This window comes from Cydia strobilella, chromosome 9, assembly GCF_947568885.1.
Source record: "Cydia strobilella chromosome 9, ilCydStro3.1, whole genome shotgun sequence".
Taxonomy (NCBI): domain Eukaryota; kingdom Metazoa; phylum Arthropoda; class Insecta; order Lepidoptera; family Tortricidae; genus Cydia; species Cydia strobilella.
Window position 1 is genome coordinate 18,588,538 of NC_086049.1, and position 27,117 is coordinate 18,615,654.

At 37.7% G+C, this 27,117-nt stretch overlaps 2 protein-coding genes and 1 long non-coding RNA gene across 3 annotated transcripts in view; 2 read left to right on the forward strand and 1 right to left on the reverse strand.

The window, feature by feature from the left end:
- Positions 1-27,117, forward strand: part of LOC134744450 (protein winged eye) — a 256,339-nt gene that overhangs the window by 224,286 nt on the left and 4,936 nt on the right. The window lies entirely within an intron of this gene.
- LOC134744485 (uncharacterized) overlaps positions 1-27,117 on the reverse strand; it is a 65,298-nt gene that overhangs the window by 32,735 nt on the left and 5,446 nt on the right. The window lies entirely within an intron of this gene.
- The window catches only part of LOC134744480 (sodium-independent sulfate anion transporter-like), a 29,898-nt gene continuing 9,556 nt past the window's right edge, over positions 6,776-27,117 (forward strand). Inside the window, exons 1-8 of the mRNA XM_063678299.1 lie at positions 6,776-6,971; positions 19,628-19,768; positions 21,919-21,989; positions 22,802-22,994; positions 24,157-24,261; positions 25,042-25,160; positions 25,634-25,796; positions 26,787-26,951. Of these exons, the coding sequence (XP_063534369.1) occupies positions 6,938-6,971; positions 19,628-19,768; positions 21,919-21,989; positions 22,802-22,994; positions 24,157-24,261; positions 25,042-25,160; positions 25,634-25,796; positions 26,787-26,951 (991 nt within the window). The 5' untranslated portion in view covers positions 6,776-6,937. The remainder of the gene's footprint in view (positions 6,972-19,627; positions 19,769-21,918; positions 21,990-22,801; positions 22,995-24,156; positions 24,262-25,041; positions 25,161-25,633; positions 25,797-26,786; positions 26,952-27,117) is intronic.

The following is a 27,117-nucleotide window of genomic DNA, read 5'->3' on the forward strand; positions in this document are numbered from 1 at the left end:
TGCATTTCACTCGTACTCATACATGGACGCATGATAACTAAATCTCTCATGACTGATTGTGGTCATCAGTGGATGTGGATGCTCCACAGGTTCTTGTGATCTGCCTCCATCGGTGCCTGTCCATCGCGTCTGACGACCGAGCAAAAGCTGGTTGAGGATGCCCACTTTTACTGTATCGCTCCATCTAGTTGGAGACCGTTCCCGGCCTCGTTTGCCCTCCGTGTTTCAAACAATGATCAGCTTTTCATTGAGCATTGGGGGATGAAAGTTGCTCACGTCCGTAGGAATTGCCACCATATAACCCTAGACGTGTCCCCTGGGTGGCGCTAATCGAGCAACAACCTTTGGCTGCTGTACCTGTCTGAATAGACCTCACAGCACGAAAACCGAGTCGCTTACTGGAATGCAATATGATGGAAGAATTTAGATATCATATTGTAATTAATAATTAGCGACTGTATATGACATACGAATAAATAAATAACTAAATCAGCTTTTCAAGGCTTCCATCTCCCCTCATTATAATAACTAAATAACATTATTCAACTATCATTCTGATGTCAGTGAACACCTCGGCCGCTCCGATATACCTGATGGCGAATGTACGTTCGAATTCGGCTGATATAATCTGATAATATTATAGCTTGTTTTTATTTAAGTTTAATTGGTTGGTTAGCTTTATTTTTAGGTAATTGTGGTATATAATGTTGTGTGAACATGCCGCACAAAGGTTAAATAAACAATGTTCTTGTGAGAGGTCAATAAATCTAGAAATTTTAGCATATTCTTCCTAATAATATTTGGTTACCTAATTTTTGCTGTAGTTTCTAAGCGAATATTTATATATACATTAATTTAATGTAAGTAAAACCTTGGTTTATAAAAATCCGAAATTTTCAGTGAAATCTTCTAGATTTTTCCTAAACCAGGAAAACATGTTCTACCGAACATTTCGCAAACGTTCGCTCTTTGCGCGTCCTAGTTTCTCCCCAACTGATATCTGATATCCCGATGTCCACATTTTAAAGATCTTCCAAATCTACCTCACTTCGTAAAGAGAGGGTTCTATTTAAATTTGCTACAATGACCAGCACATTAGGCCTTGGTTTTCTAATGTGTTTCTAAATAACAGGGGTCAATCTAATTTGGTTTATGCTGACTGACAATGACGAAATGCGACGCACACTTTGCATTAGACATCCTGTAGAGAGGGCAATATAAACAATCGTGCTGTCTTGCTTTGACACCTTGAATTGTAAATTTTGTAGAAATGTTTAGAAGTTATTGGCTCATCTAGTTTTATGACCTTTTCAAAGCGCAAATAACTGCGGCTTCAACAACAGTTTTTATGCATACCTTAGTTTATAGTGTTGTGAATGTTGTGATAATGTTAACTCTGGTCATATAACTATGTCTTAAAATGTGAATGTTATATACCCTATATACTGGAATATCAGTTCGATTAATCACTTTGGGTAGTGGGGGTGGGATTAGGTAGTCCCATTAATCGATTGGATGAATTGCGGCAATCATACTGCCATTTTAGTAACTCGAATATTATTATAGAAACAAGGGTTAAGGGGAACATTAGTTATTTGACGGATGATAACTTTAAAGGATGACTCCCGCTACAACGGTCCGGGCCCGGGCCGGGGCGTCCGACACTTCAGATAGAAAAAGAAGTGTCGGGCGCCCCGACCCGGCCCCGGACTTTTGTAGCGAGTCATTCAGTTTTTCCTGCATTCCCGCTCTATTACCCCTTTATACACAGGTATTCGATCTATTATTTATTGTAAATATTTGTACACACAACATAGTCATAGTCATAGTTTATTCATAAACAGTTTTCACTGTGTTTGAAATTAATTTACATATTAATCATATTATATCCAAAAAATCTTATAAAATAATTATAACAACATACGAAACGTCAAATTAAATTAAGAAATAATATTACATAAACAAAAGAAAAAAACAATATAAAATCGAATGTCATGAACAATAAATGTTGAAATCAAATTTCATTAAAAGGAAAATTAAAATGTAATACATCATTAGAACAATAATTATAATATTTCATTTATAAATCAAAAAACTAATATTTAATATTCATGTCAAAAATATAATTTGATAATCTTACAACATCTATTAGACATATAATTCATTCATCAATCCTGATTTTTACTAAAATATTCCTCTACAGAGTAGTAACATTTTTCCAAGAAGAAAGCATTTAACTTCTTTTTAAACAGAAAACTATTATAGATTGACTTCATGTCAATGGGTAGCTGATTGAACAGTCTAATCGCTTGATGATTTGCAGTTAGTTTGCACATAATAGGCTGTGGCAAATCTTTCCTCCTAGGTGCAAGACGTCTCTGTCGTCTCTCCTTCTGTTCTTGTGTTTCAATATCCTTGATATTTTTAACCAAATCTGTCAGAACTACTAATATATACAAACAAGGAATGGTTATAATTTTGAACTGAATAAAGTAGGGTTTACAAGATGTTGGTTGTGGAATTCTGGCAATAATAATAGTAATGAGTAACTAATAGCCATGTCTCACGCCAAACCCCGCTGACGCAACCGGGTCGCCCCTTGCATCTCTACGTCTAGCGAGCGTGCCCACGCGCAGCCGGCGCCGGCGCATAGCTCATAGCAGCAGGTAGATTAGCGAGCGCTCAGTTCACCGGAAATATCGATCTAGGTAGGTATTGTAGCAAAAATATAGGTAGGTACAAATTGTGATTGTAAACGATACATAATATTAGCTGCCCAGTGGAAAGATTGTCGTCAACATTCGAAATAAATATCTAGAAAGAAACTAGTGGTTATCCGAACCAGATATTTCCGCTTAAGTTTCGATACTGGCGATATACCATTGATTGGCCAGCGTATGTTGGTCACAGTGATCGACTGGATAGTACAAACATCATTTTCCAACACTACGCGAATGAGAGATAAAACGCTGTCATTATCACGCTATCACTGCTAGCTATAGCCATCATACGCTATGAAAACAAAAGCTTGCGTCAAACTTGCTCAAATAACATTATTAGAATTAGGTCAGTTGTGTTGGTGGTGTGGTCTTTATCATATGACGTGGGGGGAGTGACTGACCCCTTAGTTATGACAGTTCTGTGATCTGCGGTGGCAGCATGGTTGCATTTTTATCGTCTGCCACTGTGCCTGTCACTTTCGCACTTACATATAAACTTGTTAGAACGCCCGTACGACGTTCTAACAAGTTCAAACGTTGTTGTTTGGTGGTTGTTTGTTTGGTGTATGCCACGGGTGACCAAAGGGCTGGCCAGTATTTTGCCCAGAGAAGTAGCATCGCCATTCAACGGTGAAATGCGGCCAGCCTGCTGGGCACACTGCCTGCTGGCGGCGAGTTAGAGGATGTTTGTAGGGTTTTTTAATGTATATGTATTTAATTTTAAGTCAAGTAAGATTGGTATCCAAGAGGTTGTACATGGGGAGGAGACATCGAACAAGATGGGAGGATGAACTCAAACTCACAGCGGGCCCGAACTGGAGAAGAGTGGTCCACGACAGACCTCAATGGAAAGAGCTAGAGACCTTTGCCAAGCGGCACACTGGGCTACGAGACATACTCTAACAGAATAAAAGGGCTAGATAGATAAATAGAAGTTGACGAAGCCTGTTGTAGATTGCTGTGGTGACAGACGATAAAAATGCGACCGTGCTTAGCCCGCTGCAATGTGTCCTTTGATGGAATCTACTGGATAATAGTACATTATGAATTATGATACAAGTGTTACAGCTCGCGCGCACAATATCGCCTCGTGTGTAATGACCAATGTACACGCGTTTCATACGACGTTTTTCAACACACTTGCGAGAAAAAAAGAAACTTTCATATTAATCAAATTTTAATAGTTAAAACAGTTAGTATTGTGTGTTTCATCTGTCATACTCGTACTGCCGGCCGGCCCTCGCTCGCCCCGGGCGCGCCGGTGCCCGCCAGTCCGACCAATTAAAGAAGGCTCCCTTTCCATGCATATTATTAGCAATCAGTTACCTTCTTAACTCAGTCGGATAATATAATGAAAAAGCACGAGTGGAATAATACACTGAAAGAGCACGCGTGTTTAATATCTAGGATTATGAGCCAAAAATTGGTGGAATAAAAACGTCGTTTTGAGCAAGTGTGTTGAAAAGGTAGTTTTATCGTTGCTTTATCGTTACCTTGCAGTTTATCGTGTCAGAGCAGACTACACAGTTATCTACAGGTTTCGGTCGAAGGTATGATACCGAAAGTGTTATTTTTGGTAGTGTCCAACCGAAGTTTCAGTTTCAGCCGGTTTCGGCATAAACATCATGTCACGGCCGAAGATTCGGTTTCAGCCGAAATTAGAGCAAGTGATAATCGCGTAACTGAGAAAACAAACAGATCGATTAAAACAGTCGAACCTTTCCTATGTTTACGCAAATGTAAACAGCAATAACTTACAATAACATATGTAAGTGCCCTCGGATACTATCTGCTTGTGTAATACGAGTACCTATCAGTCATTTCGAGAAAACATATTGTCAGGTCAAAGTTGAATATAATTATGCATTAATAAATACAGCATATGTCTTTAAATAAACCAATTTGGGATGTATATGAATTTGTTACAACCAAGTCTGTGCAAATCGTGGTCGACTTTTAAATTTATGCACAATTACACACTTAGCTTAAGGTATAATTATCAGCGGTGTCAGCATGGTTGCATTTTTATCACCTGTCACTATGCCTGTCACTTTCACACTTACCTACTTGTTAGAACGTGACAGGCATTGTGACAGGCGATAAACATGCTACCGTGCTAAGCCCGCAGCAGGAGATTGAAGACCCCTGTATCTTAGCGTAATCTGTGAATACATCGTTCTTCCAAAATAATGGTTTATAAATAAAATACAGTGATGCAATCCGAATGACGGTTGCATTTTATGATGTAAAGCCCGACCAGAAATATATGATCATTGTCAAGAGGGCGTTGTTATTCTCATGTATGTGGTGACAGTTCAGTTTAGTATGAAAAATTTAGTTCCAATGAAATTCCGCAAGATGGCGCGTGATCATATATTCCTGGTCAGGCTTTACACCGACCTATCGGGATTTGGTTCGGTCAGTTCGGTGAAACTTTGACGATTAAAAAAAAATCGGCCAAGTGCAAGTCGGACTCGCTAAGGATTCCGTACGATAACGCAAAAAACGGCAAAATAATCACGTTTGTTGTATGGGAGCCCCACTTAAATATTTATTTTATTCTGTTTGTAGTACTTCTTGTTATAGCGGCAACAGAAATACATCATCTGTGAAAATTTCAAGTGTCTAGCTATCACGGTTGATGAGATACAGCCTGGTGACAGACAGACGGACAGACAGACAGACAGACGGACAGAAGGACAGAGGAGTCTTAGTAATAGGGTCTCGTTTTTACCCTTTGGGTACGGAACCTTAAAAACAGCTTATTAATATGGGACAGCAACAGCACAGCTAGCAGTCGACAGTCAGTGGTGACCACTTCGGACCGGACTGGAAGGTTATCAGTCATGTGCAACGGGCCCGACCCGGCACAGTTTGAACATTTATAGAATAAGCCCATTGAAATTTCCTTATCCTACAACTCTATTATTAGATTTTTTAGAGCTGTATCTAATACCACTTAGTAATAAGCAGGCATCGTAAACTGCGAGCGAAATCCATTGAAGTACTAGGGTTGTTACTTAGTCAAGTCAAAGTACCTACGTCATTTCAATGGATTGAGGGCTAACGCGTATGAATTCGCCGCTAGGGGCGCTAGTGTAGATGGGGTCTTTTCCATAGTTCGAAATGTCAAATGTCACTTGCCACTTCAATGACTGACAGCTGTTCTTTAGTCTTTTGTATGGATGGTATAGAAAGGATCGCAATCTCTTATGGCAGAATTGTTGTAAAAGTGACCGCGTTAAGCTTTAAATAATAGTTCCTAATCTTTCCGGTGGCGCTAGTTAGGCTCTGGGACATGAGTATAACATGAACCATATAAGGCAACAAATAACCCGACCAAATTACGTAGGTTGTTTTTGGTAGTATTTCGGTGTATGGTGGCGCCGCCTAATTACTGTTTTTTGATGGACACTTTTCATACATAGAGATTTGGCTCCTTTATACAGTCTCCATGGTCTTTTGAACCACCATCAACAGAGGCGCCAACTGGTGAGCAAAAAAACGATAGCCCACTTTCGCTCGCAGTTTACGATGCCTGGTAATAAGTATCAAAGAGGATATAAGTATCAACATTCGAATGTTTCAATCAAGTATTTACTTAGTACAAGTTAGCTGCGCCATCTGTTCAATATCACCCCAACTATTTATTGTTGAATCCAGTTATAAATAAGCTGCATTCGTTTTATTTTAACAAAACTAACAAGCACCTATATTATTATATCTACGTGTACTTAAATACCAATACCATTAAAAAAACTAGTTTTTCTTCTTATAATTATTTAATGCCACTATTTTCTCCAGGGAAATGCTCCCATAGCTTTGGTGTATGAGATCGTGCAGTCCTACATGAGTAGGTGTATAAAATACTGTAATATTAAGAAAATGAACAATATTTCATTTAAATATGGTTCCATATTACTGAGAAAAATAAGAAATAAAATGGTAAACATACAAATGTGAGTTTTAAGACTGCGCTACTACCTATAGCTATTCTCGTAAACGCTTATCTAAAGTCAGTGTCACTGTCACTGTCATCCTAACGTCATGGCGCCGTCACGAACAGATTTTTGATCGTGCGTATTGTAAACAATAACTTAGTTCAATGTACTGCAAGTACATTATTAGTCATATTTGTTCCTCGAATTAGATAAAACTACTGTTGCATCAAATGCACGAAATAGGTATTACATTCAGTAGTGTAGTGACGTAACAGAATGGACGTGGATGATCCTAGGACACCGCTACTTGGTATGTTGTTTTACCAACTTTAATTCTATCTTTAATTGAATAAAATTAGAGTACGAATGTTATTGTTATTATCCTTTGTCATGTGCACCTTTGGTCTGCTTGTATTTAGACATTTTTGTACTATTTCGGTGTGGATTCTTACTACTTTGTCCGGCCTTGAAGAACCTGTCTTTAATTTTATGGATTCAGTTTCTAATTGATTTTCGCAACTATAGAAACTCGGGCACTTTACGAACCGGTCGGCTTAGACATTACCGTCCCTCATTTGTAGCGTAATTCAACATGTAATGCCATTTTCAATCAAAAGGGTACTTATTGTCGGTTGTCAATAAGGCGCTATTTCCATACAGCTTCAGTTTGAAATCAACCTTATTGACAAGCAACAATGTGGTACCTTTTGGTTGAAAATGTCACGTATAATAAATATTTCAAGGATTGCTCTCATCTCAAAAATAATGATCGAGTTATTGATCTTATTTCTATTTTACTCTGTTATACTGAAATGTAATTAAATAGAATGTTATTGAGTCAACACTCGTCATCTTCCTCCCATTATCCCAGCTTTTTAGCATGGCTCATGGGATCCATGGGTCCGCTTGGCCACTAATCCCAAGAATTGGCATAGAAACTAGTTTTTACGAAAGCGACTGCCATCGGACCTTCCAACCCAGTAGGGAAATTAGGCATTATAGGGACATTTTCCTTCACTGAAATGCGGCTAACTGTATCATACATAAGTTCCACAAAACTCATTCCAATATAATAATTCATTTGGTGCAAGCCGAGGTTTGAATTTGCAACCTTCAGACTGAAAGTTGCATACTCTTACCCCTTGGCTACCAGTGCTTCAGAATTTTATTAAAAATGTAGGAAAAAATGTAGGAATCAATAGAACTTGCAAACAATGTAAACAAATATGACAGATTTTGTTAGCGTTTGACACATAACCTAACATTTTTACGAAGGTCTGGAGGAGACTGCGCTGTTCCGATAACAAAATACTTGTGGCTGTTTCTGACGATATAAGGAGTCCGGTGTTTAAGCGCTGGATTTCTGTTCACATGCATCAGAACAGAAAATGACTGAAATAGATTTAGACTTATTTTTAACATCAATTAGTTCTTAAGTAGTATTTAATTTTGTACGCAATATGGGTAAATGCCTGAAATAAAAGCTTTTTATTTTTATTTATTTATTATTATAGCCTCTTTATTTCCATACTCTTTTCAATTATTTAGTTTCTATTTTAGTTTTTAAATTTGGTTAAAATATGTTTTTAAGGTGTTGTTATTTCTGTTGATTTTTCTTTCTTGGGGTATGGATCCCGTTTGGGTAAAGGCCTCCTCCCATTTCTTCCATAAATATCTATGTTTGGCATTGTACATCCAGTCTTTCCCGGCATCCTCTACTATGTCATTGGTCCACCGTTTGACAGGTTTTCCAGTTTTGCTCTTTGCTGGTAATGGTCCTTTCCATCTTGTTGTTAGTGTTGTCCATCTGTTATCTGTATACCTTGAGATGTGTCCTGTGAAGTATTTTCGCTGAAATATTAATAATTAACATTTAATTTAAATAAAAATTTATATAAATAAAATATATAAGTATATAGACTGTTGATACGGTCATGGTTGTCCTTTTAAAAAGCAATATTACGAAGTAATGAAGGTAAAATGGTGTGTTTACATTGTTTGCAAGTTCTATTGACGACGACTTTACTGTGTTATATTGATTTGCAAATCATACATGAGTGTATGAAGACAGTATGTTTTCATATTTATTTTGGAAAGTTATTGAAATATATATATATTTTTTTTATTGAATAAGGAAACAAATTACAGTTTTTTAGATTATTACAAGACCCATCGTAGGCAAAACCTTATGGAGGTTTGTGTGCCGATGGGGAGTTCGAGAATAACATAAAGAAAAACAATATTATATCCTATATCTTATCATAAATATGATTCTTAGTATACATAGCTTGTGTCGTTAGTTTTTAATAAGTGCATTTTAACGACTTTTTTTATATGTTTACCATTTAAATTTTAGCACAAACAACTTCTGGCAGATCATTCAATATTTTAGGTAATATATATGTGTATAGCCTAGTGCCATATATGTTGTTATATTTGGGTATACAATATTTGTTTTGGTTCTGTAGACTTCTTAGTTTTGTACATCTTTTGTGTTCTTTTAGTTTAGTAACATGGTGATATTCTTCTGTTAGTATGGCTAGTTTACACATATTTTGAACTGGGAGTAAATTACAGTATTTGAAAAGTTGGGAATAGTCTGATTCGTACTTCTTTTTGATATGCTTAGGTACAAGTGTCTTCAATAATCTTATTTGTAAGTTATATATTTTTTCTAATGTGTTAAAGCAACAGGAAAAGCAACTGTATTGTTCAGGTCCATCTAAACCATTCAGGCTTTGATATGTTATTATTCCAATGATTCCAATTACAATTGAACGGGAGGCCTTATAGGCCTCTGGGCAGCTAGAAGTTATGGCAGAGTAGCACCTGATGACAGCCGCAAGTTATTATTAGTTTGGAAATTTGGACTCAACATTATGGGAATTGTGGGAAAAATGTTCTATTTATATTTTATTTATAGAACGCTAGCTGCTTGAACTTCTCTTATTAAATAACCAGCACTTAGGGATTGCGGAACGGGACTGATTTTCAATCCAACCAGATCCGGATAGGAATAGGGATATTGAAGTTAATTAAAAGAAATAAAGGATATTTATATACCGGGACTTAAAAATTCGCTCCCCTCGCCCTTCCGCAGCGCCGGAGCCACCCAGATCCAACAACTTCAGATCCAGCAATTTCTGCAACCTTTTCTGGCAATAGGGTTGTACAATTTTTTTTAAAATAATTTGTCTTTACTGTGACAATCTGTAATTTTAGCTTTTGTTATAAAATCTGATTTTATGAATATTTCGTATGTATAGAAATAAAAACAAATTATTAAATTGAACAATTTATGACTAATAAGTTACTTACTGTTGGTTATTCATAAATGTCGTATTGAAGTTCACACCACAGATTTATTAAAATATAAACACAAATCTTTCAATCGTTTTCTAACAGTAATTTTACGCTTTTGTCCTCTATTGTGTGAAATTATACAGTTTTGAAATATGACTAACAGTATAGAATGATGTCGCAAGCTACCCTCAAGTTGAATATATTCTAACTACCCACATTTTTCCCACATTCATTGACATATTTAGGGGACTTCCGGTTCGAACGCCATCGTAGTAGCCTCGTGGTTAATTCCTTTGTTTTTTGCTCATTAATATTGTTTAAAGTGTAATATCGATAGCTTTATTATACAGTCATCTAATTTGGTAGTGTGCAGTGAATGGAGAATTAATCTCAAAGCGTGTTTAACCAGCATTTTGGAGTCAATGGCCGGTTGTCCACGTGCTTCTCGTAAAATCCAGCTATCGGTTTTACGAGACAACTACAACAACCACCGAACAACGTCGTGCTCTAAGAGCATTTTGTATTTTTCTACCTCTAACCGTGTCTGGCTAGATCCCTAGAGGCTCATAATTTTATTTACCGTACACTGGCTGAAGAAAATCAAGAAATATTAATTCGATCCCACGTGGATCCCACTTTGACGTTGGCGAAATCATCGACAGTATCGATGGAGCCATACTACTGAAAGATTGATTGATTGACATATTTAGGGTTTCGTACCCAAAGGGTAAAAACGGGACCCTATTACAAAGACTCCGCTGTCCGTCCTTCTGTTTGTCCGTCTGTCACCAGGCTGTATCAGGGACCGGACAACCCTTTCCGCGATAAAACCCTTTCAATGGGCGTCCCTTAAACACGGCTAACACATTGAAAGACTTTCCCTTTTGTACTGCAAGCCCATTCATACCCCTACCTTTGACTAACCCTTACCGAAAAGCTAACCAAAAATAAGGCTAGCCCTTAATAAGGGTAACCCTTATCTTTATGCGCTTTTTATAAAGGTTTCCCTTTAGTAATCGCCTTTCAGCCTTGCGTGAAAGAGACAGGATTAGTATATATCTACGCTAGTGTATGAAAAGGAAAGAAAATACGTGCCTAGTCAAAGAACGCAGCCGCTTAAATTAGCACGCTTATATGCTAAAAGGGAAGCCCTTTATAAGGCTAACCCTTATAAGCAATATGCAAGGTGTTGGTGAGCGGATGATAAGGGTTTTGTAAGAGTATTTGGGCTACCGATTACACAAATGTGTTAGCTTGGGTTTTTAAAAGCAAAATGAAAGGGTTTCGTCTGGCAAAGGGTATGCTGAGTTAAGCCTTATGCAATACCCTTATAAAACCCGGATAAGGGATAGCGGGCCGGTCCGGGCTGTATACAGTTGAAATTTTCACAGATGTATTTCTGTTGCCGCTATTGCAACAAATACTAAAAACAGAATAAAATAAATATTTAAGTGGGGCTCCCATACAACAAACGTGATTTTTTTGCCGTTTTTTGCGTAATGGTACGGAACCCTTCATGCGCGAGTCCGACTCGCACTTGGCCGGTTTTTACCCTTTGGGTACGGAACTCTAAAAGAGGAAGTTAGAGATAGTAGGTATAGGTATAGCTAGAGCTACACATGTCAAAAACGCCAAACTATTTAAATATGCCGATTTAGCTTATGCTTCGAGATGTTTAATTTTCTTTACTATACTTATCTTTATAAATCCAAACTTTACATCGTAGACGGTATTTTCTTAAAACTATTGTTTTATTGTAAGCTTATTCTTATTTGTTTCTTTAATTCTGTGTAGTGATAAAGGCAATTAAATAATTAAAAAGAACCTCCAAGATTAATTATTAGGCCTATGGTTATAACTGCTTTCCGGATTGCTTGTATTGTCAACCTAATGGGCGGCACGCGCCTTAAGAGGATACAGGAGCTAATGTTTTAGGTGAATATATCCGTTAATATTTTTTAATACAGTTGCTCAAAAAGTGCTACTTAGCTGTTTAGCGTGCGGAAAGTTGGTTTTCGCGAACTAGTGCTTTTTACTTTTCCAATTTTTTTAAATTTATTCATGTTCCAATTCGTGACTACTTATTGATGAGTGTTAATATTAGTTTTCTTTAAACGTCGTAATCAACATAAAAACCTACTGTTAATGAAGGAATACGAAAAATATACATATTTCATATTTTATTAGTTACCTCTTCATTATTATAACACGTTTATTTTTTAATATTGAAAAACCGTTCTTAATAAGTTGTCTGAATGGAACGGAACGCCTGTCAAAGAAGAGGCGTTTTTTCTTACTGCAAGCATGTTTTATGTTTCCAAAGGCAACATTCGATATTGTTTTTATAAATATACGATACACAAATAATCGTAAATAACGATACTTGGGTAATAATAGTACAATATTTTATATTTACAATTATTTCTGTCTTATAGAACGTGCATTAAAAAAACTTTCATTGAAGTGGGTTCAATAATAATGACAATATCCATTCTAGTCGAATAAAGGCTAAAAAAAACACCTCTTCATAATGAACAAGTTTGGGAACAAATCAAATTATTTTATGAAATATTTTTGATTTGTGTTTTTTTAAGTAGTCACACTACTATATATAAATTAAAAACTGTAATAGATGTCATATATTAAAGAAAAAGTGACGAAGCCCTCCAGTGGTGAAGGCCGGAAAGCCTTTTTCTTTAATATATGACATCTATTACAGTTTTTAACCTATTCATGATGTCAATGTCAATGATGTCACAGAATTAATAATATAAAAGTTTCGAATTCCTTACTTGTTGTTTTTATTTTTTCGCAACTGTATTAAAAAAACGTTCGATACACGTGCGGAAATGTCATTCTTCACTCGTCCCGATATCTCGGTACTCGTGGAGTATTGACATACTTTCCGCACTAGCATCGAATAGTACTATTTTTTCAAAAATTATGCTGCATTTTACTTATACTAGGTTCGCCAGACTTACGTTTAACGGCGAAATAATAATCTGTGTTGAGAATAAAAATAATAATAATGTGTTGAAAAAAATCATTGCTCTAGTTTCAAAAACCACGGAGGAAACCGTCGAGTACGTTTGTACGGAAAAATGACCATTCCTGTTGCCTCTTAAGTCTTAAGTTAGATTGACAGTCTAGACACAAGTGGTCGTCGGGTTATTACAGATAATTGCTGTGCCAGTTAAGTATCATGAAACGAAATTGATGGAAATAATCAAGGGCGGGCTGGTATCCCGCAGTCGCAAGTTCGAGTCTCGTCTGATACAATGAGTTTTCCACTTTCCCTTTATTTCTAAGCATTGGTATCGTTTGCAGTTGGTAGGGCGCTGGTAGCCTAGTGGTAAGAGCGTGCGACTTGCAATCCGGAGGTCGCGGGTCCGGGGGCTCGTACCAGTTTTTCAGAACTTATGTACGAAATATCATTTGATATTTACCAGTCGCTTTTCGGTGAAGGAAAACTTGAGGAAACCGGACTAATCCCAAGAAGTTTACCCTCTGGGTTGGAAGGTCAGATGGCATTTGCTTTCGTAATAACTAGTGCCTACGCCAATTCTTGGGACGAATAATAAGAAATCGGTCAAGTACAAGTCCGAAGTGATGCTCTCAAACCACAAGTACCACAACCTACATAGTTTAATTTATAGGTACATAAGTAGATTTCTGGTCGTAAGTAGTATAGTAACTAATAGCAGGAGGGTGTCACTGCGCAGTTTAGGTATATTTGGCCGGCGCACCGCCCGGGCAGGTGTATGGCAGTGGGCTGCCGCTCGGCTCGCACGATAGTCGTGTCACGTGGCGCTCGCGCAAAATTGAAAATACGCAATGGCTTCGAAACCTAAATCGCGATCTAATCTGTATAAAAGATAATGTTCTGTTTACGGATGTCTGAAGAACAAGAAAGCAGAAAAATCATTTTTTTTAAATTCCGGACTATATTGACCGACATATTTTCAAAGGAATAAGTACTTCTATGGCATACCTACTTCCATGAGAATCAGTATCATCACTATCTCCGGCTAAAAATTTTATGTTTACAGAATCAACGTTTGTAATTCCTACATATTTATCTTAAAAATAATAAATCAGTAGGTATAGGTACAAAAACTTGCCAAGTGACAACCCCGTGCCGACACTCGCAGCTCGGTCATAAAACTGCGGCGCGCAAAGAAGATTCACGGTTCGTGCGCGGTTATAAGTTTCAATTTTGCTTGCAGGCGGCGAGTGTAGGTATAATTTTATACCTAAATCTGGCTTTTGTGAAGGAGTGAATTTTCTGTACGGTAGTACTATTAGTTATTCTGTGCTAATAGGCCCCTATGTATATCTATATCAGTATCCGTACACCCTTTTGTCCGATGTCTATACTTCTTAGCGCTGTACCTACCTAAATATTTATAACTTTATGACTGACTGAAAATAATCCATTCTTAAGTTTACTTATCAGCAGTAACTTATGTAAGTGCGTATAATAAAAAAACCGGTACCTACATCCGAATGGTATTTGGTATGACGAAATATCATCAAAAGAGTACAAGACGTACGTACGTAAAACTTAATTAGTTAACTGAATAGTAAAAAAATGTTATTATTGTTTGTTTTAAATATGTAAATACATACTTGTCATGAATCCATCAAAATGTTTTAATCGCAATCCGTCCCTGTCCTTTACCTGGTTCGTGCATCGTGGCGAGCGCGGGCTAGTCCAACGCTAAAAAAACCAGTGTAAGTGCGCTCTCCGATAACGCGCCTTTGTTACGCATATCGATGACACATTTTAGACTGGTTCTTTAGCGTTCGACTTGCCGGCACTCAGTAACCGCAAAGACCACACAGCTAAGGAATATGTTTTCCCATTAGTTCATTTTAAACCTTATTGCAATCTCCATAGAGTGGTAATTGAATAACCGGTTAAAACGGCCATACCATTTTTTTATGCTAGTAAGTAGCACGTGCGGTTTCATTTAACAATAGACAAAGGATAAGCCGAAAGGGGACTGTTTGAAATCTACGAACTATACATTGACGGCGATTCTAAGGTTCCGTAGCTGAAATGGCAATATATGTGCCATTCTCAACCAAAAGCGTACTTATTGTCGGTTGTCTATAAGGCGCTATTTACATATAGCTTCAATTAGAAATCAACCTTATCGACTAGCGACAATGTGGTACCTTTTGGTTGAAAACGTCACAAATTTGCTTATCCTAATAATTTCGAGAAAAAAATATTCGAAAAAGTATGCTTAAGTGCAATGCAACATTTTGTATAACAAGTACTTTTTCTTTAATATGTGACGTTTTCAACTAAAAGGTACCACATTGTCGCTTGTTGATAAGGTTGATTTGTAATTGAAGCTATATGGAAATAGCGCCTTACTGACAAGCGACAATAAGTACCCTTTTGGTTGAAAATGGCGCATATCTAGTCTATTACAGTTTTTAATCTCAAGTAGTTAGACAAGTGACTAAATTCAAAATTCTCGTGAAATTTTACATCATTTTTGTAACGATAACAATACCCCACGTGTTCGTTTGTTCAATTAAACGATAAACTATATGAATAGTTGTTTTATATTTTTAAGATAACTTCATTCTTTCCCAATCTGTGTATTGATTGCTTGAACCACTGCCCCAGTGTGATAAAAGAGATACTTATATTTTTGACTACAAGGTTAATTTATTTTTAATGAACAGTTTTTTTAAATCTGATTTTTATGGAGGCTTTGGACACTAATTAAAATAGAGTTAAAATAGAGTTTACGTTAATTAACATGCATACATAATATTCATATGGTAACAAATGTGTTATGCATACATAATATTTGGCCATATTAATTATAATGTGTAAGTGTAATTATCTATATGTGTCATTTTTCGCTGTTTGTTTCCCATTATCAATAAATAAATAAATAAAAAATATCTGGGAAACCGAGCTTTGCTCGGAAAACATATAAAAACTCAAAAATGCGCGTTTTTCCAGAGATAAGACCTAGCTAGGATCGATTTTTCGCCCACTAAAACCCCCATATAGCAAATTTCATCGAAATTGTTACAGCCGTTTCCGAGATCACCGAAATATATAAATATACAAGAAATGCTCGTTTCAAGGTATAAGATACGGGACTTAAACGAGCAGCTTTAAAATTTTGTCCGTTACCATCTATTTAATATCGGTAAGTACTTGAATTTGTCATTTTTATCACGAGACAAATAAGTTTTGTTCATTAACAAGTTACCTAACTAAGAGCATGAAATAATTTTAAAATCCGGCCAAGTGCGAGTCGGATTCGCGTTCCAAGGGTTCCGTACATTACACAGTTTAAACAATGTACTTTTCATGTGAAACGTGAGGGAAATTTCTTTAAAAACCCGTAGGGGTCGGATCAAAAACTAAGTAATTAAGTCCGACTCACGCTTGACTGCACATTTCTAATAGGTTTTCCTGTGATCTGTAGGTAAAGATCTATAGGAGATAAGGGGGGGGGGGGGGATTGGTCATTTTTTGCCTATTTTCTTGAATAACTCCTAAACTGTCTATCCTAAAATTATAAAAAAAATATATTTGAGATTCTCATAATGAGCTCTTTCATTTGATATGTAACACGATATAGTTTGAAAAACTATATTTTTTAATTTTCTCATTTACCCCCCAAAAGTGGCCCCCCGTGTTTAAAATTCATTTGTTTACGTTACATGTCTGGCTTTGGGTCACAAACTTACATATGTATACTAAATTTCAACTTAATTGGTCCAGTAGTTTCGGAGAAAATAGGCTGTGACAGACGGACAGACAGACAGACGCACGAGTGATCCTATAAGGTCCGTTTTTTGAGGTACGGAACCCTAAAAATGTGTAGTTTTACACTATTTGTAAGACAGGAGGACAAGCATCGTACCTATTTACTGCAACTATAGGTAGTGCTGTTTAAACTCGAGTCTTTGAACTCCTTATCATTCGGTCTTAGGGTTGCCACCCATACTATAATATATGTATAGTATCGTACTATATTTTAGTCACTTGTACTATATATTATACAAAAACAATATAGTACGAAAAATACTATATTTTCATCACTCAAGAATGGGGTATGCAAATGTCACCGATATCGCATCGTATGCGACTTGGATTTTTAATTCGCCTCAAATCGGCCCTATTTTTTTTCAAATTTCCCAGTAAATACTATATTTCTTTAATATTTTGACAAAAATACTATATGTGTATAGAAAAAAGGTGGCAACCCTATTCGGTCTCGAGACAAAGGCGAACTTATCCCTTGGGTCGAAATTCTTTTCGTTGTCTCGTTTCTAACATCACGCTTGTATTTTTGTCTTTTATCATATAAATAACTATTCCATGTCTTTCTAGCTGTTGATTATAATTCTCTTGAGAAAAATTGAAAACTAAATTTCACCCTGTACAAAAAGCTCCACTGTCACATTTTTTGGGGACAACGACAAGACAGCGAAAATAATTTTGACCCCCTTACTATTTTTTTATTTTATGTTACCTACATAAAATAAAAAATACGTAAACATGAAATCTATTACTCAAATTTTAAGTCTTCTTTAAACATGACTCGAGTTTTTATAGAAAATTCGAGTCGAGAGAGAGTTACATAACGTCTACAGTCTTAAAAACTGAGTGGCGTCCTAAACTCGAACAATCAAACGCTCGAGTTTTTTCCAACACTAAATTACTATGCTCATCCACATCAGACGCTCCAATTTTATCATCATCATCAATTATCGAGAATATTAAACCAGTGTTAGATAACGCAAACTCACAACGCAACCGACTCCCAAAGTCATCGCACGCGCCGATCCGTACCATCGTAATTCACTAACCATTCTTAAACCCTATTACAATGGAATAAAGGCTACATTTGGTCAAATGTGCAGCTTAATGTGCTTGTGTCGTGGTAATTCGAATGTAATATTTTTGTAAATTGATATTTAATTTAATCATTATGAGCGGAGTCATTGGAAATGGTAAGCATTTTTAAGCAAGTACCTATGTTTAGGTTTATAAAATAAAAATAATACCTATTTAAGACAGGTTTTAACAGCATTTATGTATTATTATGAAAATGAAAATGAAAAAATGTTTATTGGTTCCTTACAAGTAGTTTACAGCATGGGATGAGGTCTTCTTTTAAGCATTAGATATGCTTGTGACAGAAAACCCCGCTCTTCCGAAATCGCTAGTGTATAAACCATTATGTTTGTGTCTTTAAATCTAGTATTTAACACTTCTAAAACTAAAACTAAATACTTCTTTTATACTAAAAAGTAGTACTAGCATGATGGTTACAATTTTTTTTTTTTTAACTATTTAATACTTATTGATTACTTCAGTAACAATTCCTAATTATGTATTTAGAGCCTGAACCTATTATGTTTAATTTTTAATTTTTTAATTTATTTATTTAAGAAACAAACAGTCTTCTATAGTTATACATAACACTGGACATTTTCTTAAAGCTAGACTTACAGTTTAATAAAGTTTCTACAGAGTAAAACAGAGCTATTTGTGCAAACAAGAACAAAAACAATAACAACAATAATGAGAAAGAAAAAAAAAATGCAAGAGTATCAGGGTGTTAACAATTAAATTGTATATAAACTGACTACTAAAAAGGTTTTGTTATTCTTATTACTTATTAACGTTCAATACTGAGATTTTTTCCCAATAGCGCCAAACTAATGATCTGGGTTATTACACTGCATAGATAGTGTTTTAAATCTATTAAGTTTCTCGCAGAAAATATCGAGATTCAGAAATTTTTTGTTGTACAACCTGCATGCCCTTCTAACAAAACTATTTTTCGCGTAAGCAGTCCGACTACGGGGGATGTAAAAGAGGGGTTTTTTCCTGCAAGCGCGTTCACAACGTCGAGGAACTCTGAAGGATAGTGAATGTAATAAAAACGGAGAATCAATAATATTGTTAATAATTTTATAAAGGGTTAAGATATCGGTACGTTCTCGGCGATAACTAAGGGATGTTATATTGTGTGCTCTCATTGCGGTGACGTAATCTGAATTTTTTTTTTTCTCTCTTTATGTTTTGATTATGTTTTGATTATGTTGTAGATCAATCATTTTTTCTTGCATTCAGCACCTAAAAATATAAGTCACTGAAGCTTGTTACCTGATGAAGTAGTTTTGGCATGTGCCAGACTTGTTTGCATTTGTTTCATCATGGTTTTTAGGGTTCCGAACCTAGTCCATAATGTCTATGACCATTGGTCATGGAATTTCGACAGAGGGGGAACGCCTGTTAATGGCTATAAATAGGCTTTTGTCATCTGTGTCAGATGTTTCAAGCAGCATCGCGGTTACGAGTGTTACGACACTTGCGTTCGTGGCTGTAAAGCCCTATACGAGAGAGGATCCCTCGGCCACACACGCAGCAGGTGTATGCTCCCCCAGGTGGGCGGGGGTTGGAGGCCTGCTCATGGCGCCTCGTGCGTTTCTCTTTTAGTAAGGAGAACCAGGCATCGTCGTGCTTGGATTGACCATCATGAATATGGTTAATGGCTACTCCGTTAATATCCTCCAAGTTTTAGTGTTGATATCTTGGTGAATATTGAATATTTTTACAGATTTTATGCCTAGTTAAAACAAAATGCAAACTATTATGTTCACCCACAGGGCATGCAGCGGCCGAGCCGAGCCGCGTCCGTCGCGCCGCGTCGAAGCTGTGCGGTTTGGAGTCCTGGCGGCGGCGGGTCCCCATCACAACATGGCTGCCGAACTACAAGTCGAAATATTTGTTCAGGGACTTCATAGCCGGTTAGTGTTTACCATGAAAAATTTAAAACGGGACACTTTGTTTGATACTAAAGAGTCCCCGGCAAGCTCGGCCGAATTGCACCTTTTCGTACAAACGTAGTTCCGCTCTCATTATAAAACTACGTGTTGGATTGTAATGAAACTTAAAGGTCTGTAATTAGTTTATATAGCCCCAGTTTATAAAACAAATGAAATAGAGCAATAACAAGTTTTTGTATGAAAAACTTAAATTCGCAGTATTTTTTAAACTATGGTATCTGAAGCTACATAAACTAATTACAGACATAGATGTACCTTATCCTATTGTATAGTACAAAGTTTCAGAGCAATCTAACTAGTCGTTTTAAAATGAGAGCGTAACTACGTTTGTATGGAGAACCGAGCTTGCCGGGGACCCTTAATATATCCATACAGAGTGTCCTGAGGGCCTACCGCGAACACCAAATTTCGCAAATTGCCGGTATCTTTCTCTTTTATTCCAATTAAGGCGTATAGTATAAATCTTCTCAAATGATTTTTACGACTAAGACCCTAATTTGTTAAACAAAGCCATTGTTTCTTTTGTGTGAGCGGTCGGCCATTGTGTGCCGTTGTCTCCGAGCGCGTGCCACGGCGCGTGCCATTGTGTCTAACAATGGCCCACAAAGCCGACCGATCGCTCAAAAGAAACAATGGCTTTTGTTTAACAGATTAAGGTCTTAGACGTAAAATTCATTTGTGAAGATTCATACTATAATTAGCGTCATAGAGTAACTTATACTGCAGCGGTACTGTCATAGTAAATTTTGTAACCCCAGTAAATTCACTGCCATCTGTCGACACACTTTAAAACTAAAAATAAATATTTATAAAAATACGATAAAATGTATTTAAATATGGATAAATGATTTTTTTTATTTGCATCAATTATTTTTATGATTTTGACCCATGTTCTTTCACTGATATGCGTTAAAATTGTTAAATAATAAACGAAACCGTCAACGCCATCTATACGACAGTAGGCCAAAGCTAGTAGCCCCTTCTGAACGACAATAAAATTTTCTTGATTTTCGAGGCACGTTTTTTCCTTAGACTTCTTCTTCTTCTATCCATCTATTACGGAGTTATATCTATCTTTGTTAGCGTGAAACAATCCTTCAGAACACAGCCCATTTGTACGCGTTAAAATCTACCACTCGAGTCGAGTAGGCATATGTGCACTGTTGGGGGCGCCATGGTGGAGTGAAGTGTCGATCCCATGGCGCTCTCGCATACGGCAAAGAGAGTGAAACGCCGGAGTGGGTTTAATGGGTAGGGCCAAGTTCTCCCTCCCCTCTCGCCAGTTGAGAGGGGACAGGAGCGGCGAGTCCCACCACCCCCCCCATCAAAAGCCTTTCCGCGGCCGGGGGGACGGTGCGTAAATGCATTCGCCCACTCCGTAAACAAAAAAAGGCCTGTACACTGTACAGTTTACTGTTCCATCAGCAGTAAAAGTGCACGGCGACTTCAATGAATTCATTCATAATTTCTCCATGCAATTTCGCAGCTCATACAGCTGTACATGTGTTGACCTCAAGTCGGATCCGAAACTATTCGAATCATCACATTCCATATCCATTATATCCATTGTTATATAGGTACTAGGTACTCGTACAGACTATAAACAAACTGTCTGATTACCTACAGCTTTTATCACGGATCATCTTACATCTTACATTTGAATAATCCGCCTTTACTTTATTTAGTAATATTTAATTAGTAGGATTTTCTCCCTTGTTATACCTAGTTATCTTAAAGTCAATATGAATTGTTGAGATTATTTATGTTTGTGTTAAGTTAAGAAATTACATGGTTTGGATATCTTATGCCTACTAATGTGCGGGATTTTAATCTTCATATCTACTAACATGATATTTTTTCATGCTTTTTAAAAGAAGTGTCTTTCTTATTAATTAATTAACTTATTAAGATATCGATGAACTAAATCTCGGAATGAAGTCACTAGCGTAGCGTTGCCTCGTTCGTGCTAGAAGTCACTAGCGTTGCCTTCCAAATGTGCTTAGAACACAGAAAACCGCCTACTACTAGTACTGAAACAAGACGACGAAAAAACCTATATTTTCAACCCATCACGTGCCTTGGCGAATATTTGCAGACTTAACATTTTGCAGGTTTGACTGTGGGCCTGACCTCCATTCCTCAAGGAATCGCTTACGCCATCATAGCAGGACTGCCACCTCAGGTATTTTAATATTACGCAACGTTACGTAGGCGAACAACGAAGTGGCGCGGCGCGGAGCGGGGTGAATCAATCCTTTGATACCTATAGAAGTGTCCTACGTGGGCGATCTCGGTGCGAACGCGAACGCCATGGGCCCGCCGTGCCGCGCTGCTTCGCTTCGCGTTCGCGAGTGTTCGCCTACGTAAGAGTTAGACTTAGAACTATTTAATAAAGCATTTATTTACATAAAAGATACAGTGGTACTACTAAACTAAATTAATAACTAGCTTAAATCTAAAATAGGCCCTTGAGGCATTTCCTCGTTGTATCGCAATGCTGATACGTTGTGCGTCCGCCAGCTCTTCGGTCACCGATACGCTTCGCGATTTCTGCAAACAACTTGTGCGCGCTGGGACCCCATGCACCTAGAGTTTCAACTCCAACTCTTTATACATATTCTAACTGAATAAACGTGGGTTGCGCTACACACGATCAACGAAATGATTTTAAAGAGTGCGGCGGCAGCTGTTACCTAATATATGTAAAACTGTCTTATTTTTCTACCAGAAGTACCTTAGCGAGGTAGTTAAGAGCTCGTCCAGAAATCATGTGATCATAATTATTTGATCTTGACTTTTGATTTCTGAACGAGCCCTAAGGGGTGCAAGGATAGCGCGTATAGGATGTCCAAATAAAGATATTTTCTTTATATTCTAAAATACTTCCACCGAATACTTCATTTGTTTATTATGTTTACATTCGCTGCTAGCTACTCGTTAAGACATTTCTTTGTTGATTTTTCCGCTGATTAATGAAACAAAACTTCTTTCCAGGTTGGCCTATACTCCAGCATCTTCCCCGGTCTCGTGTACGCTATATTGGGCAGCTGTAAGGACGTCACCGTCGGCCCGACGGCCATACTGGCGGCCCTGCTCGCCAGATATGTCGCCAAAGCCGAGGCGTTTGCATATCTGGCTTCGTTCCTGTCCGGATGTGTTATTATGCTGCTCGGGGCGTTGCAGTTAGGTGAGTGTTCTTCGTGTACGCCATATTCGGCAGCTGCAAGGACGTCACCGTCGGCCCGACGGCCTTACTAGCGGCCCTGCTCGCCAGATATGTCGCCAAAGCCGAGGCGTTTGCATATCTGGCTTCGTTTCTGTCCGGATGTGTTATTATGCTGCTCGGGGCGTTGCAGTTAGGTGAGTGTTCTTCGTGTACGCCATATTCGGCAGCTGCAAGGACATCACCGACGGCCCGACGGCCTTACTGGCGGCCCTGCTCGCCAGATAAGTCGCCAAATGTTTAGGTTTTTGGCATATTTGTTTCGACTTCGTTTCTGTTACTTACTTACTGCTGTGGCGCGACGACCCGAAGTGGATCTTGGCCTCCGACACCAAAGACCGCCATGCTACTCTGTCCAAAGCCGTTTCTGTCCAGTCGACGGCGCCGAGTTCGCTGAGGTCTTGCTGCACTTCGTCTCTCGTCGTTTCTGTTAGGTTAATGTTATATTACCATCCTATGTAAAAATTAACATGGACGCAATAAAGATATATGAAAAAAAAAAGATATGAAATTATTATACTAGCTGCTCTTCAGTTAGGGCCTAACTGTTAGGCGAATGTTAAAATATTTATAATAAATATATTATTATAATTGGAATATATTTCGTTTATTTGAAAAACCTCACTTAAACATTATAGACAAAAACACATTTTGTATATATAACTCAGGAGTGGCCTGATGGTATATCTCTATCTCGCCCGCTCTAATTAATTATTATTATTACGAGCCTATTGTGTCCCACTGCTGGGCAAAGGCCTCCCCCCTCTTCTTCCACTCCTCCCGGTTTTGAGCTACATCTGGCCAGTCGCTCAAAAAGGAGTCCAAGTTATCCCGCCATCGCCGACGAGGTCTGCCGGATCCCCGGTTTGACTCATGGGGCACCCACTGTGGTTATTTTGGCCCACATGTCATTCGGCATGCGGCAGACATGACCAGCCCAGTCCCACTTTAACTCCCGCTCTAATTAATAGTGAGAAAAAGACGGGTAGTCTATCTCGTGGGCGAGATACGCGCGCGCCACTCCTGAGATCTATTATGTAGGTGTATTAGTCTGGAGTGTCTCTAACCTTAAGAGGAGATATGATAAAGTATAGTTGAGACTAAGAGGAGGAGATGGAATTTTCAGGATTCCTGTTGGATTTCATTTCTAAACCGGTCATCAGCGGGTTCACCGCGGCGGCCGCGCTGCAGATCGGCGCCGCGCAGCTCAAGTCACTCTTCAGACTGACAGGTAACAAGTATAGTGGTTGTACCTTGTTTTGCAGAAAATTGTTTCACAGAATGTAATGTTTCGCAGAATTTTCATTTCATAGAAAACATATTGTCATATACGTGGCATTCATATTAACATAGAGTAACTTATACTAGAGCGGTACTGTCATAGTAAATTTTGTAACCCCAGTAAATTCACTGCCATCTGTTGACACACTTTAAAACTGAAAATAAATATTTATAAAAATACGATATAATGTATTTAAATATGGATAAATGATTTTTTTATTTGCATTAATTATTTTTATGATTTTGACCCATGTTCTTTCACTGATATGCGTTAAAATTGTTAAATAACAAACGAAACCGTCAACGCCATCTATACGACTGTAGGCCAAAGCTAGTAGCGCCCTCTGAACGAGAATCAAATTTTCTTGATTTTCGAGGCACGTTTTTTCCTTAGACTATATCCATCTATTACGGAGTTATCTCTATCTTTGATATTAACTTCGACCGTATTTTACGAAGTGGCACAGAAATCAAATTGGCTGTATTACCTACAGTTTCCACCAAAAAGGTACCACATTGTCGTTTACCACAAGGACGCTCTGACATTTTATTCGTATAGAGATGCAAGCAAATTTCAGCCTTATGGTAAGCGACAATGTGGTACCTTTTACTTGAGAACGACACATATAATGCCACTGTAAATGTACTAATAACTAATGAAAGATTCCTTGAGGCTCTTTTGTAACATTTGCCTCAGTTATAAGGATTCAAAACTTTGCTTTTATTTCAGGATCATCCGGTAGTACATTTCTGGAGGCCGTAATCAATTTCTTCAAGAATATAAAAACAATACATTTGTGGGACACCGTTTTAGGCGTCACCTGTATAATTTTACTGTTGCTGTTGAAGGTAAGTAGGTGTCGTTTTTCCTACTCTCGATCTATATAATACTTAAATGGGTGTCCATGGGCGGCGGTAATCGCTTACCATCAGGTGATCCGTCTGCTCGTTTGCCTCCTATTTCATTAAAAAAAAAAAAAAAAAACGGCGTACTTAAACCTCTTTCAACATTGGAACATAGCTACATTTCTTTGGTTTCATTCGGTTTAAAAATGAAAGAAAAGTGACCATATAACATTTAAAACTTTCGCGTTTTGAACACATATTAAATCACATTTACAATCGTGACCATATCGCGGCATGTGGTCAAGCAGTCCCTACATGGCACAATCTATGAATTAATGGAAAATACGACAACTTGCTGTATAACACATAATCTATAGATATATCTACAAAATAGTTTAATAAGTATTACAACGTTTTTTGTCTATATGATCTCAATCTACGAAATGGTTTACATTAAAATTTCTTTTGCCTTCCAGCGTTTAAGGCTTTCAACTGACGAGAATTCAAGCCTTGCGCGACGCAGGCTGGCGAGTGTGTGCCTGCACGTGATGCGCGCGCGCAACGCACTCGTCGTGTTCGCGGCCGCTCTACTGGCGTATCTGCTGTCTTTGAAGGGAACCCTGCCCTTCGCACTCACTGGTATAGAAAGAATTTTTTTCAAATGATTTTTACGCCTCACACCCTAATCTGTTAAGGCGGTTCCCTGAGCCAGAAGGCGAAAAATCTCCTTATATGATCATGTTTTTCTAAGAGGCGTTGATATTCGTAGACGTGGAAAAAATATATGTAGTTTTTGACTATATTATCTTTAATTACATAGTTTCCGATACACGGATTATGACACTTCGCTCGATACAATTAATTCCCAAAGTAACCTCTAACTCGGACTTTTAGTCTAACTTTACTCGGTTATTTATTATGTGATACTATAAACAAAAAAAAGAAGAAAAAACAGTCTTAACTTAAATTTCATAGCTTTCGAATTTCGATATTGTAAGGTAACATTTTTAAAATAAATAAAAATCGACAAAATTCGATCAAAATTGACACTTGGCGCGCATGATCTTTCCCGCTCTTTCTTGCGAAATGTGACAGTGACAGCGGCAAACCGATGGAACGGCCTTAAACAAAAGCCTTTGTTTCTTTTGTTCAGCGGTTACCAATGCTACCGCTACTGGCTGAACGGGAACAAAATCATTTAAAAAGAAATTTTACCGTCCTATTTATATGGTTCAATATGTAAGAGCTCATTCTGAGGCCACACACAGGCAACCGATCGTCCTTCATTACCCAAACTCGTTATCTCAGAATGAGCTGTTACATTTTGAACCTTAATACTATCACGATAGTTGCTTTTTAACGACATGGTTGCTTTGACACGCGCTCGGCACGCGACTTAGTCGCCTCTCCATAAAAGTAACAAGTTCTTTGTGGATTGAAAACGTCACAAATGTGTTTGTACGGAACAGGTCAAGAAATACCTCTTAATATTAATCTACACTTCGAATTGGATATTATGTAAGCGTTAGAAATATGGTTATGTTAATTTTATTTCGAAGTAGATATAATTATACCCTACTCTTGAAGATAATTTTGATTTTTTCTCATTTTTGAATTCTTCTATTACAGGTACTATAACCGGTGGGCTACCAAAGTTCGCCCCACCCCCATTCTCAACAACCGTCGGCAACCAGACCCTCAACTTCCACGACATGCTCGTGGTGTTCGGTCCGGAGGGGTTCGTGATGCCTCTTGTCGCCATTCTGGAAAGCATCGCTATAGCTAGAGCTTTCGGTAGGTTATGGTTCCCTGGTCTCTATGGTAGACAACCAGACCCTCAACTTCCAAGATGCTCGTGGTGTTCGGGCCGGAGGAGTTCGTGATGCCTCTTGTCGCAATTCTGGAAAGCATCGCTATAGCTAGAGCTTTCGGTAGGTTATGGTACCCTGGTCTCTATGGT